The sequence below is a fragment of the Zalophus californianus genome, chromosome 8 (genome assembly GCF_009762305.2).
Source record: "Zalophus californianus isolate mZalCal1 chromosome 8, mZalCal1.pri.v2, whole genome shotgun sequence".
NCBI lineage: Eukaryota > Metazoa > Chordata > Mammalia > Carnivora > Otariidae > Zalophus > Zalophus californianus.
In genome coordinates this window covers 125,709,765-125,727,377 of record NC_045602.1, presented here as the reverse complement: position 1 = coordinate 125,727,377, position 17,613 = coordinate 125,709,765, and the positions used below count along the sequence as shown (strand labels likewise).

At 40.8% G+C, this 17,613-nt stretch overlaps 1 protein-coding gene across 1 annotated transcript in view; it reads left to right on the top strand.

Annotated features, from left to right (window-relative positions):
- The first annotated feature begins 201 nt into the window (after window positions 1-201).
- Window positions 202-17,613, top strand: part of NCOA5 (nuclear receptor coactivator 5) — a 30,958-nt gene continuing 13,546 nt past the window's right edge. The window contains 2 exon segments of the mRNA XM_027622809.2: window positions 202-574; window positions 12,714-12,780. Of these exon segments, the coding sequence (XP_027478610.2) occupies window positions 12,743-12,780 (38 nt within the window). The 5' untranslated portion in view covers window positions 202-574; window positions 12,714-12,742.

The window sequence follows — 17,613 nt, the reverse complement described above, 5'->3', positions numbered from 1 at the left end:
GATTTAAATAAAGCGTTTTTTCTACCTCTCTGCTCTCTTTGTTCCTTGGGATCTGGAGGTTACAGGAATATATATACTATTCTCCAACACACATCCAAAGGTGTTTTGTTTTCTCTTGCGTTTTATGAAAAACTAAATCGAAGTATTTTAGGGTTTAAATGATCTATTTCCACAGTTAGAATGGAAGGAAGGCGCTCCGAAAATCCGAAGAAAGGCGAAGACTTTGGGGTCGGGGGACCAAGCCTGGCCCCATCCTTAGCCGTGGATGCCGTTACTAGGCAACCCCTAGCGTTCTCAACGGCCGCCGGGAAGCCACTTCCCCGCCCTCATTGCTAAGGAGATGGACGCCCAACTCAGCCCTGCCGTAAACCCACGCGCTCTTGCGACATTGCCGCGCCTGCCGCTGCGTGCGCGCCCTCTGCCCCCACTCTCCGCCCCGGCCGCCCATTGCCTCGTGCCCGCGCCGGTCGGTTGGTGGCGCCTTTGTCCTACGGCGGGCAGGTGGGCTGAGGTGGAGGCGGCAGGGGCGGGCCTGAGGCGAAGGAGAGGCCGGGAGCCCGCCGCGCTGGTAGCGGTGAGTGCCGGGAAGCGGTGGCCGTCCGCCGAGGGTGGGGCTCACGGCAGGCGGTTGAGGGGGTTCGGGCCGGATGGGGAGGCTGAGGCGGGAGGGCCCGCTCGACGCGCGGCCGCGGTCGCGGCCTCGGCTCCCCTCCGGGTGCGCGCGGAGCTGCGCATGCCCGGTGTGGGGCGCGGCCTCTGGCTCCCGTCAAGCCCAGGCCCGGCCAGCCGTGGTGGGCTCGGGTCCGGGCGGCGCCGCACTGCGGCCGCCTGTCTGTGCGCGAACCGCCGACAATAGTCCTCCAAGCTTGTCTGTAGGGTAGGCCTGCACACCCCGCGTCCCTTTCTCGAAATGGTGAAGTCGCTCGCCTGCGGGTCCTCAGCGAGTCGGTGGCGCAGGCGGGATTCGAACTCGGACCGAGGCGGCTCGCCTCTCCGGGGCGTTCTACCGGGTGTGCAGCGCCGTGCGGCGAACCGAACGCTGGCCCCCGTCGCCGCCGCCTCTCGGCCCCTTGACAGCATCTTCAAGGCGTCTGTCTCCTTGTCGCGTGATACCCCCACTCACTTTATAATGCGGACCCCGGGCCCCAAGGATGGGGAAGAAACTGTGCCCGAGGTTACCGCGGAAACTAGCGACAGAGCCAGCGCCCCAACCTGCTGGCTCTTCTGTCTCCTGGACCAGGGCACTCTCCGCTCCCGAGGACCCGCCGGGGCCTTTTTTTAGGACGGCGTTTCCCAAATTTCAGTCTCTCGCGTTGCACCTTTCTGTCCGTGTACCTTCTGTACTGTTATTTATTTACCAAATGTTAATATTTTTCTTTAAGCTGACTCCTTTTTTTTCTCCTTAAATACATTTGTTTAAGGTGGAAACGTAAATCGCAAAATGGAAAGCCATTTTCTAATGCTCATAAAAAATAAATACCTATCTATTAAAATAAACAGTGCGTCCTTGTTCCTCCTCAAGTTATTCTGCGTTCCACGCTTTGGGAAACGCTGCCCTAGGATTATGGGGTTAATTGTCGTCCTGGCTTTCGCTCTGCACAGAATTTTCCCCTGAGGCATAGCGGATTCCATGAAATGCCCCAGGATCTTCGGGGATGATGATATTTATAAGGCATTTTCGTTGTAAACTGTTCTTATTATTAACTTGCAAGCGATAGTCCCAGGGAACTGCAGGAACTGTCAGCTCTAGTGCACCCGGTGTGCCTCTTCAGTTTTCTTGTAGCACAGTGGTATGGTAACCACCTGACAATTTCTGCATACGAAGATGGAGCAGTTTTGGTTTTTGACAATTCTAGATTTAATGTTTTTTGTATGAGCCAGTCTGGGTATGAAAACTAACTTTCATGTTGCCTTTTTCCAACCAGTAAACCCCAAGCTTTTGCATTATGGGTATTGGAGATCACTTGGCTATTTAACATCTGTTTCTTCCTATATTCTTGTTTCTTTGCCTTTCTTTTAGCTCATCTGTCACCCTCCAGGTACTCTTTGAAACCTCTGACATGATCTTTTAACCTAAAACATAGAAACTAGTTTTCCTTGTAGAATGTGCTGGAGAAACCGTATTTCAAGGCCAGTGGAAGGAATTTTTCTAGGTGCATGTTGTTCAATGTCGCTTGCTGGTGAATACTGCACATTTAAAGAAGGCATTAGGAGCTCCTGTTTCCTTGCTAGATCAGATGCTGCAATTGATGAATTGTTGAATAAAGCTAATTAGGTCTTTTCAAAGAAAGGGAGGCACTGACAGATTAATTTATTTATGTAAACAGTCTGTTCTGTTTGTAGTCCGTTCATAAACTTTTTGTGTGTAAGAGAGCAGATTTACTTTAATTCATTGAAAGGAAACTCAGAGAAGTCTGTTCAGGCCATTCAGGTGTTGTTTCGTCAAAGGCTGTTAAAAAAAATCCACATTCCTGGGGGTTACTTTGGTAAGAGAAAAGTGTAGAACTTACATAAGGCTAAGGTGGTTTTCTTCACATTTCTCAGCATCAGTCCTGTTTAGAGAAGAAATGAGAATTTTTTACTCAGGTCCATTTCAGAACTTCAGCAAATGGAGCTTCAATCTACCAGTGCTCAAAAGCTAAGTCCTTTGGAGAGGTTTTAAGAAGTGTGATAAAAAAGAGTGGCTCATGGTTTGAAACTTCTTTCTTGATAACCGTTGCAAGCATTCCATCCCTGTGGCCTGCAGATGGCAGTGCCTTTGTATGGCTTGTTACTACTGTGAGAAGTATTGGAATTCGGTTGTGCTTTTTAGAATGAGAAACCTGTGGAGGAAATGTATTTAATATTTTATTCCCTTCAACTATCATTGTTTCGTTGTTTTTGACTCCCCACACAAAGAATGAAATGTCTGTTCTTAAACTCACTATCCCTCTTAATGGTAATGATAACATACAACCATCGGTGCGTATGATTTACAAAGCAGGTTTTAAAGTACCAACTCATTTGCTGCCGCCAATCATCTTGTGAGATAGGTAGGCTGATATTAAATATTTTTTGCTTATGAGGAAATAATGGCACAGAGAAGTTAGATTTTTTTTGCCCAAATCATATACTTAGTAGAACATATTCAAGATACTATTGAAGATAAAAGATTTTGTGGTCAAGAAAATTGGGAAATAATGAGGTAAGGAGGTGTCCGTATTCCAGAATTTTAATATGCTAAACATATGCACTGTAGATGTTCAAGAGAGGAAGATATCATTGGTACCTTTCTCTTGCTATCCTCCTATATACATGTTTAGGTCCTAGTGTTTTCCCAAACTGACTATTCTTTCTGCCACCCTCTGTTTCATCTCTGTACCTTGTGGTTTACTAATGATTACCATGTGTCTTGAGACAAGTGCTTTTAAAGCTCAGTCAGCTTTTTTTTTGTGCCAAAAGATTTGTCCTGTGAACAGCATACACATTTGTCTAGACTATCTGGCTTAAGCAGAGTTAAACTATCAAGAAGTTAAAAGGGCAGTGACCAACAGAAAATTACCCTTTATGCTACTTTCATTAATGAGAAGTGTTAATGAAAGGGTCAGGGTAAGGCCACTGTCTGAAGCAGCAGCACATTAGAGAAATACGAAGTATACTGACAGCTAAATATATAATACCAGCATGCCTGCTGCTTTTTAAATGGTGGTTTTATTACCACCAGATATGAATACTTATGGTCATTTTCATTCTTTATCCTATCACTAAAAAAAACAAGAGATAATAGGTCAACTGGACCAATTACTTTTTTTTTAATTTAATTCAATTAATTAACATATAGTGTATTATTAGTTTCAGAGGTAGAGTTCAGTGATTCATCAGTTGTACAGAGCACCCAGTGCTCATTATCAATTACTTTTATGTTAAGAAAATAATTTCCCTCAAAGAGTCAGAACTTTTGCAGACCATAAGACTCTTTTCCCTTTATTTCCTGTTCAGAAGAGTATTTTTGTTCACCTATATAAAGACCAACAACTTTAGGCAAGGATCAGGGCAACTTAAGTTGCATTGGAGGACATTTATAAAGCAGAATGTCTTACAACTTTAGCTCTATAAAATATCTTGAGTGATCCCCTGGTTTGGATCTAGAATGATTGAATTACTGAAGATTAGGTTGATCCTGCAGTTGGTGAGCAAGCTTTGGAGAACTTTGAATTATGAATAATTTGACTTTAAGTGAGCATACTTAATTATGCAACTGGAGATTGAGATAGTAATAACATATTTACCATCAGAGATGATACAAGAAATTTATTTTTAAATGTTTCTTCAGGAATTATTCTTGATACCCAAAAGAAAAAAAATAGGAAAAACATGATTTCATTCAGTGCAAAAACTTAAGATTATGAACTGAGCTTTTCTTTGGAAAACTTACTTTAGGACAGCATCACTCACTGGAACAGCTTGTTGAAAGTACAAATCTGTATACTGCTCACCAGCCCCCCAGCTGACCAGTCTCTGGAGGTGAGGGCTGGGGAATCTGCCTTTCAGAAGCAACCACTGCAGTTTTTATGTACATTAAAGTTTTGAGAACCCCCTGATTTAGGCTTTAGAAAATGAGTTTTCACTGGAAATAGAAGATTGAATCATATTCTAGTACTAATCTATTCATATCCCAGATTACTAATAGGAATTGACAACTCTGGTTTATGGTTGGGTATACATTTTAAGCAAAACTGTAATTTAACTATAAAATGTTCTTTGGCTTCATAGTTTGAACTAGAGGTAATAGCAATAGTTAGAATACCTGTAGAGTTTTCAATATTGTAATTCCTTCCACTCACATCAGTAAGATGCTTTTACCTTCTTGAGAGCAAAGAAAGCAGACCTACCAAGATTCCTTGGTCTGCTTATTAAATTTAGATTTCCTCCACCTTGCTTTTAGTGGTGTGGATGTGAAATCCTATGTGTGACCATTTTTCTCTTCTTGCAAAGAGATGCATTTAGATAAGAAAACCAAATGCCTCAGAAGAAGCAGGAATTTTAGCCCCTGCCAGCAAAACAATATTGACAAGTCTAGTTGGCAGAATTTAGAGAGAACTTGAGTTGGCAGATTGCCATTTATTACCAAAGAAGTGGATAATATGGACTCAAAAAGCGGCAAGCTCAGTGGTTATTATTTTTCTTGCTATTTTATAAGTAGGTAATTGGGAAAAGAAGCTTAGATTTTCAGGATACTTTTTAAATGATCAAATGAAATTGAAAAGTTGTTGGTGCACACTCCTCCTTGGGGGGCAAGGGCACTGACCTATAATTGGATATTATTATTAACTTTAGTACAGTGGAAACTTGGGTTGATGATTCCATTTCCTTTGGAGGTAGCTATGTGATTATGTTTTCTATACTGTTTTCAAGGGTTATACTTTGACAGATTTTAGCCATTGTCGTGACGTTTTCTTTGTAACATGATGTTTATGGGTTATTGCTCCTTGAATAGAGGAGTTTAAAGAGGTTTCTAAATGGAGGATCTAAGTGTATGTTACGCATAAGCTAAAGGAATAAATAGATAATACAGTTCCCAAATACTTGCCAAGAATCACCTGAGAAGCTTGTTAAAATACAGGTTCCTAGGCTTCATCCAAGTTTGAGATGGGTCTGAGAATAATGTTTAACCATCTTCCTGGGTGGTGCTGATATATCTTCATTAAAGGAACGCGACGTGAAGAATGAAAAAAATGTGTATATATATAAATGAGGAGAGGGGTCGTGGGAAACTATTTAATGGGTATAAAGAGTTTTTAATTTTGCAAGATAAAAAAGTTCTGAAGATCTGTTGTACAACAGTGTGAATATACTCAATGTACTAAACTGTACACTTAAAAATAGTTCATATGAGGGACACCTGGCTGGTTCAGTCGGTAAAGTAAGCTACTCTTGATCTCTGGGTCATAAGTTCAAGCCCCACGTTAGGTATAGAGCTTACTTGAAAAAAATAATAGTTAATATGATAAATTGTATGTTGTGTGTTTTTGTTTTTGTTTTGTCACACTAAGTTTTTTTTAAAAGGTATTAGGAAAAAACTAAGAAGGGTGCTTGGTTGTCTATTTCTTCCAGAATAGTGGGTGAGACTAATATTGATTCACTATTAATTACTGACTCGGGCCCTAAGTTTATTTTATATTCCTTTACTGAAGGTAAAATCATAACCTTTTAAATACTTTCCTCGGGCGCCTGGGTGGCTCAGTTGGTTAAGTGACTGCCTTCGGCTCAGGTCATGATCCTGGAGTCTCGGGATCGAGTCCCGCATTGGGCTCCCTGCTCAGCAGGGAGTCTGCTTCTCCCTCTGACCCTCTTCCCTCTTGTGCTCTCTCTCTCTCATTCTCTCTCTCTCAAATAAATAAAATCTTTAAAAATAAATAAATACTTTCCTCACTCCTGTTCCCTTCATTGTCAAACCAGTGATCCTTGAAAAACCTTACTATTAGTTAACATTTGAATGTCTTAGGTTTAATACTCCTGCCTCCCTTTTTTGGGTGATACACATACAGGAAGCCTTCATTAATTTAGCTTCACTGAGACTCTATTATGGTAGCTCAGTTTATATAGGCCCTTTTGCCACCAATTTTTTCCTTTTCAGTAGCAAAGTTTTTTGTGACCTCCTTACTCTGGCTTGCATCTATAATTCCTCTCTTTTCTTCCTCCTGTCCCCCTATTCCCTACATTAAAGTTCTTACAGTATTTCTAATTATGTTCTTCACGCCATTCCTTCACTTTTTACATGTGCTGGAATGACTTCCTCTCTTTCTGGTAAACTACTCATTCTTCAGGACTGTTTCTTTTAGGCCTCCCTGCCTCCACCATGTCCCTCCTACCCCTTATCTTTCCAGTCTCCTCCCTGTCCTGTTCCTCCCCCGCCACACACACGAACACAGAGCTTCATGATCTCTACCATAAACCCACTTTTAGATTATGATTATCTGTGTATATGTCCCGCTCTCCTTTATTAGTGAACTTCTTTAAAGCAGAGACTTTAGCCTTGTTATTTCCATATCTCTAAGGTGTAGTACAGAGTGTGACACATAGTAGGCCTAGAGGCATCTGATGAGCTGATTATAAACTGTCCTTTCAGGTGTGTTAATTTAGTTCTGGAAGGATCTCTACTTTTACAGTTCAGTTGAAATTTTACCTGTGTTAAATAAACCTGTATTTTACATTTTTTTGTACCACAGGCTGTTTTACTAGTTTAGATTAGCTCCATCTTTGTGAATCCAAATTAGTTTTTTCTCTTAGCTCATGTTCTCCTTGAATCAGCATAACCAACACAGGTAGAGCATCCATTTCATCAGGCTCAGAGAAATCAAATGACGACTAACCATCCCCCACCCCCATTAGGACTAGAACTCAGATATGCTGATGAGGCAAGTGCTCTTTCCGTGAAAGAAGGAAAAGGCAGAAAATTAAATGTTGATAGAGAATTTTTGTCTGAAGTGTTGAAGTGATTAGAATATTGGTAGCAAAGCCAGAAACACTACACAGTTGACCCTTGAACAACATGGGTTTGAACTGCGCAAGTCTGCTTATATGCGAATTTTTTTTACAGTACTGTAAATGTGTTTTCTCTTCTTATGATTTCCGTAATAACATTTCTATTCTCTAGCTTATTGTAAGAATACAGTATATAATACATATAACATACAAAATATTTGTTAATCAACTGTTCATGTTATCAGTAAGGCTTCCGGTCCACAGTAGGCTGTTAAGTTTTTAGGTAGTCAAGTTTTTCGGCTGTGTGGGGACAGCACTCCTAACCCCTGCATTGTTCAAGGGTCAAATGTAGTTTGAGGTGATAGAAATTGAAGTGGTAATTGAATAGGCTGTGCTCTGCTGGCTGTCTGGGGCACTTAAACATTGGTGTGACTGGCAAAGACTGGGCCTTTCCCAGGTTCTATCATTTTGATCAGGGAGTCTTAGCAAGCGTTCATAATGGAAACCATGTTTTTCCGTTCCCTGTTGGAGCAGTATAGCATAATAGGTAAGCATTTTGGTGTCAGATCTGGTTTTGAATCCTAGCTCTGCCTCTTGACTATCATGTGACCTAAGATAAGTCATTTAATTTCTCTAAATCTCAAATTTCCTCATTCGCAAAATAGAGATCATAATTGTACTTAACTCCAAGAGTTGTAGAAAGGATTGAATGAGATAATGCACATGGCGTTCTTAGTACAGGCCCTGGGACAGAGTAAGCATTCTGTAAATATGTTGTCATTGTTTCTCCCATCCCTGTACCTAGGAATAATAATCTGATAGTTAAAGATATAACCATTATTTTAATTAGAGAATGAAAGAGATAACCCAATATGAGGGAATGCATAGTTTTTAAAGCAAGCTTAAAGGATTGATTTAGAAACCATAAGCAGAGCAATCTCTTATCCCTGGCTCATTACAGTATAACTCCTTACATATCCCTGATGTTACAGTATACCATCAAGGTCATCTTCATAAATCAAGTTTAAGTGAGAAGTCCAATCCTTTCCCCTCCCAGTTTGGGGAGTTTAATGTGTGATAACCTCTTTCTTGTCAGTATGGTTTTTCAAGTGGCATTATCTTTATCATCACATGTTTTCAATTTAGTAATTACTGATTATTAGTTGGCTTTCAACTAAGCCTTTGGAGAATTTTATTTCACTTATAATCACGTCGAAATTGTATAGGCTTCTGCATTCTTTGAACAGCCAACAGTCCAAGAGTGGTACTGTCAATAAGTGCAGCGATTCATGCTGCACTTTGTTTAGAATAGTCCTTATGGTTTTCCATTGTGATAGCTTGTGATAATTGATTTTAAGGTGAAAGGAGTTGTTTTTATGATGGTGCAATTAAAACATAGAGCAAAGCAGTTCTTGGTACTATGAATGAAACATGCATTTTTATTTATAGCATTATACAAAGACCATTGTGTGAACCCTGTCTAGCATATTAGTTGAAAATAAAATTGTACGTTAGGCATTGTGTCATTCTTTGAAAGTTCTTTACCCCAATCTTTTGTGACTTAAAACAGTTCTGCCACTTCCTGTGTGACACCATGTTTTCTAGATTATTTTCTGGGGTTTTTTTTTCCTCTTATGTAGATCCCTTCAGTTGCTGTTGTTTTTCTTGTCTAAAATTCTTTACCTGAAAAGTCCTTTTAACTATTTTCAGAAGACCACTTAGAAGATATTCAGGCCAAGGTACCTTGTAGTGATGGTGATTTTGAATGGCATTCACATTGCTAATATAGCTCACAAAGTATGGATGTACCAACCAAGTTGAGGTGAAAGAGACACTGAGAGACTGACTTCAAGTCTTTTTTTTTTTTTTTAAGATTTTGATTTATTTATTTGACAGAGAGCAAGAAAGGGAACATAATCAGGGGGCATGGGAGAGGGAGAAGCGGGTTTCCCGTGGAGCAGGGAGCCCGACCACTGGGGCTCCATCCCAGGACCCTGGGATCATGACCTGAGCCAAAGGCAGATGCTCAATGACTGAGCCACCCAGGCGCCCCCTGACTTCAAGTCTTAAGGGCATTTGGCCAGGATGAGATAGAGCAGGAGGGGAAAGAAACATCAAAGTTGCCACTGTCCTCTCGTTGATTAAATTCTCTCCAATTACGATTCCCTACCTAATGTCCAGAAAGGTGCCCAGATTGTCTTTCCATCTGTTTTTTCTTTTCCTTTACATTAACGTTGTTCCTATTTCCTTGGCCTAGATTATATATCTCTGTAAGGATTTAAGAAGGAAAAAATCTGGTTAACTGATTAATACAAAAGCCCCCTTTACCAGTCCCAATATTTGCATTTTCAAATGAACCTCCAACCTCCCAGGTGATGGGTTATTGAATTATGTGACCCCCCCAAAAAAAAATTGGGATGGGGCAAGAGTTTTTTTTCCCTTGACTCTTTAGATCTTTATTATACTTTGTGATCAGTTCCCTGAAGTTATTTTACTTTTGGTAGCTTCTCTATTTTCTGTATTTCTGAACTCCTAGGTTTTCCAAAAGTTCTGTGTGACCATGTGTTAGGATGTTTTTGTGTATCAGGATTGGTGGTGATGATAGTTTTGTTTTCATAACTCTCACTGAAACCCACCCCACCCCCGCAACCTTCCTCCAACCTGAGCAGCCCTCTTGGGTAGCAATGAAACTATCAAAAATTTCCAGATCTCATTTTCTCCATATCTCACCCAAGGTGGAGACATAAGGAACTCTTAAATAGAGGTGAATAAACAAACACTTGGCATTTAAGAAAAAAATTACAGGGGCGCCTGGGTGGCTCAGTCGTTTTGCATCTGCCTTCAGCTTGGGTCATGATCCCAGCATCCTGGGAGTCCTGGGAGTCCTGGGATTGAGTCCCACATCAGGTTCCCTGCCGAGCAGGGAGCCTGCTTCTCCCTCTCCCTCTGCTGCTCCTCCTGCTTGTGTTCCCTCTCTCACTGTCTCTCTCTGTCAAACAAATGAGTAAAATCTTGAAGGAAAAAGAAAGAAAAAAGGAAAAAATTCAAATGGTCTGAGAGTTCTCTTTTTTACAGAAGAAACATAAGCCACACCATCCAAATATAATTGCTTTAGACTATTTAATGAAAATAGATGTTAGGAGGCAAATTATAATCAAAATGGTTTAAAGATAAAATAATCTTGAATTTTAAATAATCTTTCAAATAATTGCAAAAAAATTTCACTAACTTCAAATAAAATACTTACCTTCTTCATTCTAACTGGAACCAGCTTTGCCCCAAAAGTATTTAATGCATGACTACTTTGGTGTTCCCAGCCCTATATGTAAGTGCTCATGGAAATGGATATAATTAGATAGTGTAATAGTCCTTTTCATATCATATGAGCAAATTATATAACATTAATAGAAACTTGCCAACTAAAGTGGTACCATATGTTCTGTACTCTAACCTAAATGTTCAGGTCAAGTCAATGTTTAGAGAAGTTTTCTTTTTTCACAAGACCATTCAATAATATATGGAATCCTGCTGGGAGATATGGTGCTTATTTAAAAGAAATCTTCACACCCCTACCACCCTCAGTGTATTCCAGAGATACTTTGAAAACTACTTAAACAGTCAAAGAGATGACATTTCTTTCTGAATCATATTCACCCCATATTAGAGAGCAGTAGGCCCTTCTAAACCTGAACTGGTACTCTTCACAATAACATATAAAAGAATTAGGTATTCCCTATTAGACTTATCATTATATAATGTGCAGTTCAGATGTTGCTGAACTTTTAGAGTTGTAAGTGAAAGTGCTACTTGCCATACCAAAGCCATGGTCAGATATTACTGGCCAAGTCCTGTGTAGATGTTATTTTCTGATTTTTTTTTTTAAATAGAGGGATGATAGCATTGTGTCTACTTAATTGAAAATATGAGAGGCAACTTAGGGTGAAATATGCTTCTCTTACTGTTTAGATTTATGTTACCTTCAGTTTATCAAAAGTCATTCTTCTAGATACAGTAGAAATTCTGACTTAAAATGGAACTGAAGGTCATTCTCACTTGAATAAGAACTCAAAAGTTGACAACATATCAGGGTAAAGTCTGTGCCAGACCTCTTAAGTTTTTTGTTATTACTGTGATCTCTCACACCATAGGACTCCGTTTGGAATTTTTTAAATACATAATTACTATTTTAAAGCACTCTAATTATGTGAGTGCTTAATACCATTTAATGTCATTAGATACACTACTAATTGCTTAATATGGAACACGGGAAACAAAACTACACTGCAGCAGTACACAGTTTCATTTCTTCATTCAACCAAAAACAAAAATTTTTAATGCATTTATTAATCTTTAAGTCATATAAAAATTGTCCTGGTGTTATCTTTGGATATAGATTGGTACATTTCTTTAGATATTTCATCAGTTCTTTCTTTTACATGGTGTGTTTGTTATTCACTTCAGTTTTTGCAAAGCAAATTTGTTTTGTTTTTAGCAAGCAGGCTTTAACTGCACAACTTGGCTTTTCTGTAAGTTCGTATGATTCCACTGTTCTCCCTTACCTAGTTGTAAATGCCATGCTTCTCTAATGAAAACTTCATATGTGCAGTGTTTTACTACCTAACCAAATGCCAATTTTTATTCTTAGGTACTTATCTGTGAGGGTTGCAGTTGCTAACATGTAATATACTTCGTTTAGGAAAAAAAATTTCTTCCCTACATCTCATTCTGGAACATTCTATCCAGTGGAATGCAACACAAGGCACATTAAAAGTAGGCCCTGCTTCATGGTATATTGGAATTTTTAAGACAACAGAGTCCAGCTGTTTCTTCTTTGTAAAAAAATGGAATTATTTGCCCTTGCTCTTTTTTTTTTTTTTTTTTTTAACTCTGTCTCCTGTCTTTCTCCCACTATTCTGCCCTCAAAAAAGAATCTTAGAGCTGGCACTCCAAGAGTTTAGCAGGCAACCTTTTCTACTTTTGGAGGGGGCAGTTGTTAGGTTTGGGACTTGGCAGAGCATTAAAGCATTGTGTTAGCTAGAAAACTGAGGGACATTCCTTATCAAACACATGACAATGTACTGCCGTAACTAAATAAAAATTGCCCAAGTGACGGTGTGTCTGCTGAATGGATTTTCTTACACCATCTGGTTGTCATTGTAGTTTTTTTGTTGTTGCTTTCATTTGAAATGTGCTGATGATTTTGTTTTTATTCCGTAGCATTGAACAGATGGGTTGATTATTCTTTTCAGATATTAATAAGGCAGCGGAAAGAAGAAATATGAATACGGCTCCATCAAGACCCAGCCCCACACGAAGGTAAAGTACCCTGAAGCAGTGAGTTACCTTGGGAGAGTTGGGCTCTGGGGAGTTAAGCCCAACTTCGTACATCAAGGGTCTTTTCTTCCCCCCAACAAATCAGAAACGCTCAAGCAAACAATAAGAACATGAACCTTGTGTGAAGGGCCTTGCTGCTTTTTTTAAACGTACATCAGGAGATGCAGAGAAGCTTTGCGTTTTCGGTGACAAACCCAGCAAGTTCAGCTTGCAACATGAGTTGCAGGCGATTGGAAGAGGATAAACCTCTGTCTGTCCCCAGCTCACGTGTCACTGGGAGCCTCCACAGCAGGAGGAGTGCCCCAGGGTCGTTGGTGTGTGCCATGCTGCACTGCAGTGGGCAGCAGAGATTCGACTCTTCATTCCAAATGGCTGCCGGTCCAGATGTTAACCAGGTTTATGGAAAGTGCTGCTTGAGAGATTGCTGCCGTGCCTGTGCTGCAGATCCCCTGTTTGCTCGCATGCTTGGGTTACCATTGAGGGGAAATAAAAAGGGCGAAAACACTCCAGCTCTCAAAAGTGTCCCTTTTTCTTAGCTTTTCTAGAAATAAAAGGCATTTCCCTAATATATTCTTTCTTCCATTGTCTACAAAAGAGATAGTCCTGATGTATACCCATGAGATATGCATTAAATTGGCCCCTTCTCTCAAAGAAGAGCCTTATTAATGTTACCATTTACACCAAAGGTGCAGTATCCAAACTAGCCCCTTACTAGTACAAGTGGATGTGGTGTGTGCACTTTTGTGTGGAATGCAGACAGATATCTATTCCATATCTTGTGTCTCTTCATGGCCCAAATGGATACTCAGTATGGATTTTGCTTTTTCCTCTAAGTAAAAATACAGTTTTCCACAATAAACTACATACTGTGGTAGACTACATTTCCTACAGTGAACTGAACACTGCTGAGTACGATGAATCCTGGTCTGTACTGGTAGCTCTGCAGGTCACCTGGGATATACCCAACTAACTTACACATAACATACAGCTGTCCTTTGAGACAAAAACACCTATATTTTGTTCCCCGCTTATAGGAAAGAATGGCTGCTGTATGTTTGGTGTATGTTGCCCCCACTTGGATGTGAAGGGTGGGTATTTTCTCAGCTACCAGGAATAGATTATACGTGACTGCTCTGCAGAGTTCAAGCAGACTGTAGCAGCAAGGTGGTGGTTTAATTTGGCGGCTTTGAGCACTCTGCCGGTGCAAAGGAGTTGAGTCTGACACAACTACAGCTACGCTACAGCTGCCAGGTGGATGCCCTGGCTGTCCGTTGGTCTCACTGCAGAAGTGAGCATATACGTTGCTGTTCTGTCTGTCCTCTCTAACACTGTAAGGAATGCCTGTAGCTTACAGGTAAATACTGTGTTGATTGATTTTGTGGGTATGTGTTGAGTATCCTAAAGAACTTAAATGAATCCTGCAGAATTTTAGCAGTTCCATATAATGTCTGCTTCCATTATGCTGCATCAAACCATGCTATAGATGTTAGGAAGTCCCATCTGTGTTGCTTCTCATTGCCCCAGTAAACCTGGAATACAGAGGGCTGAGTTTACATCTAATGGTCAGAAATAGGGGGCATCCATTAGAAGCTGTGGCTGCCAAGCGGCTTGAAAAGAGAGAGATACAGTGTGTATCCAGTTTCCAAGGAGCAATAATGCATGTGTTTGAACTAGGTAGCTTACCAGAAGGAGTATGGAATGGGTAACTGTAAAGACACGGGCTCTGCTGGTAAAATCCGCTCCCCTCTCTTGTCCCCATGGATGCTTATAATCTCTGGATAATGTCTATGTGTTTTTGCAGGCAACCCCCGCCCCCAGAAAACAAAAAACAAGGCACATTGAAGAATACAGAGTAGTTCCTGTTTGTGCTCTTGATTTATGTCATCTTATTAATGATACTTAGCTAAATGCTTTTAATGTTTCCAACTGATTATAGGTATTTAGCAGACATTGGCAATGTTGAGGAAATAACCATCTCCCTGCTTGGAATCCAATACAGCTATTGCCAGTACATTAAATTAAAAAGATTAATTTCATCCCAACTTAAAATAACTCTATAATTTCATCTGTAATGGAAGAAATAGCTGTATGCTTTTCTTCTTTTTTCTAATCATAGATCCCCTAAAAAAAAAAGCATACAAACAACATTGGAGGGGGTTTTTAAAATGTTCTCCCTACCAGAGACATAAGTACAAATATGTCACTTTTATATACCTTCTAAAATATCACCTTCCTCAGGGCGCCTGGGTGACTCAGTCGGCTAAGCACTTGCCTTTGGCTCAGGTCATCATCCCAGGGTCCTGGGATCGACCCCCGTGTCGGGCTCCCTGCTCAGCAGGGAGTTTGCTTTTCCCTCTCCCTCTGCCCCTCCACCCTGCTGGTGCTCGCTCTATCTCAAATAAATAAAATCTTTTTTAAAAAAATAAAATATCACCTTCCTCAGAAACAATTTCTAAAATGAGGTTGTTTGAGATGTGGATAGGGCAGTAGCTTCCTATTTTTTTTTTTTACAATCAATAGGAGGCACAGTTGGGCTAATTTAATTTCCATCCAGAATCAGTCTTCCCCCTTGGTGCTATGTCCCTAACTGGGTTCCTCAGCATGTTATTTAACATGATGAAGTATCATACAGTTATACTTAATAAGGTTCAGGGAAGAAGGATATTCACATTTAGTAGAATGTGTTCTGAGCCCTGTCTAAAACCTGAGCAGAGAGTCCCAGTTTTTACCTTTAAGAATAAAAATTTAAGGGACGTCTGGGTGGCTCAGTCGGTTAAGCGTCTGCCTTCGGCTCAGGTCATGATCTCAGGGTCCTGGGATCGAGTCCTGCATCGGGCTCCCTGATCAGCAGGGAGCCTGCTTCACCTTCTGTCTGCCCCTCCCCCTGCTCGTGGCTCTCTCTCTCTCTCTCTGACAAATAAAATCTTTAAAAATAAATAATTTAAAAACTCTAATGCCAGGCAAATTTGAATATTGTATTCAAAACAGAACACTAACATTTTGATCATCACACTGATCATGTATTGTCTCTTGTGGTATACCAATAGGGCAGAAATAAAATGGAATAAGTAGGCAAGATGGATGACTAGTCAGCCTGGAAGAGGCTAATCATTTCTCTAAGGGTGAGCACTGGATATCACTCTTTGGGTACATACTTCCAGTCAGAGCCTTGAAGTAATTCCAGATATACCAGTCTGTTGACAACTGCCAAACTGCCTTCATTTGGCAACCCCAATAAGTTATGTGTCCCCAGCCATAGGATATGCATTGTTCACAGGGGAGAAAAAGTGTATTTGTGGCAGATATTTCCCTTAAGTGGTACTTTTATGTCTTCAGTGCTGCTCCTTTTAATAAAATTGTTTCTAAGCATGCTGGCAAGACCTTTGTAACACCTTGTTTTGCTGGACGTTAACCTTGAGTGTCAAAACACCTAAGTACCTTTGGGAGTTTTCACGGGATTATCACCTCTTCAAATGTCTCTGTAAGCCACAGTTCTGCTGGCATTGCTCTCTGTTCAGTAATGTGCCTCCCTAATGACTCCAGCTGTCAGCGTGTAATTCTGACAATATTGGTCCAGCCAAGCACAGAACTCTGCATCAGGGATCCCTGCTCTGGATCAAATATCGACCTGAATTCTCATCATTTAACCCTTGGACCACTTCATTGGACTCTTGGCTACATGGCTTAGTTACCATGTAAGTTGTCTAGCATTGGTGCTAGGCACTGGCCCTTACCTTCTTCAGAGACCATGATTCTGGTTGTACCTCAGATGTTCTCAGTTTCTATCTTCGGCTCAACACCCTGGCAATCCAGGTCTTGGAGCATACCCCTACACAGATGTGGCCTCCAAGTGAGACTCTGTATTTTCTAAACCTTCCTGTCTGACATTAAAAAGAGCAAATAGAACTAATTTGTCTACATCAAAAGTTCTGCAGAGAATTTTCCCTAATGTATTTGTTAAGGATGTTAGGCTTGGTGCCTCTTCGGTGAAAGTCATCGGGGATCGGCTCATCAGAAATATCCTAGCTGTAGACAAGTTTCTTATGTGGCTCAAGATGACTTCTATCTACAGTGCTACTTCCTTTGATAACCACTTGCTCCTTGGGTATGAGACAGTGCTAGCTCTTGGTGGGCCTCGCAAGTTAAGATTCCAGGCTGTGATTACCTCTGCACTAACACTTGAAGAACAGCCATCGGTTCCCAGGAAGTGCCACCTCTACCAACAGAAAAGTCATATCTGTGCTTGAGAAAATCATCATCGTGCTTCCTAGGGAGAAGCATGGACACTTACAAAATTTGGATTTGTGAGGTGTGATACCTCATTGCACCCCATATCCTACCAGCACCTAATGGCAAAATTCTGCACAAGTCTGTTGTCTCTGTTTCTCACGGTAACATGGAGCCATCATGGTGGGGAATCAACATCACACAGCAGCCAGCCGTTTTAGATAATATTTGTGGACAGTACCTGTGACAGAACAGAAGTACCAACAACTATTGAAGATTTTTTTTTCAGGAGCAGGGGAAAAAAAGAAAAGCTGGCCCTCCCAAGGAAAATAATTCCAGTGAACAGAAAGGAGATGCTGACAAAAAAGGACAGAGGCCTTCCTCCCTGACATTCTGTAGAGGCAAGGCCAAAGAACACCATCCTGGGCTTGAGGTTCCATTCTCTGGAGGAAGAGAAGCTCAAAGTCCATCACAGACTTCCAAGATGATCATCTGTCAGTTCTTACTCTGTAGGCTCTCAAATGCCTAGTGCTCTGCACACCTCTTTAGTCCCTGGAAGAGAAGCTCTTCTACCAGAAGCACATCACT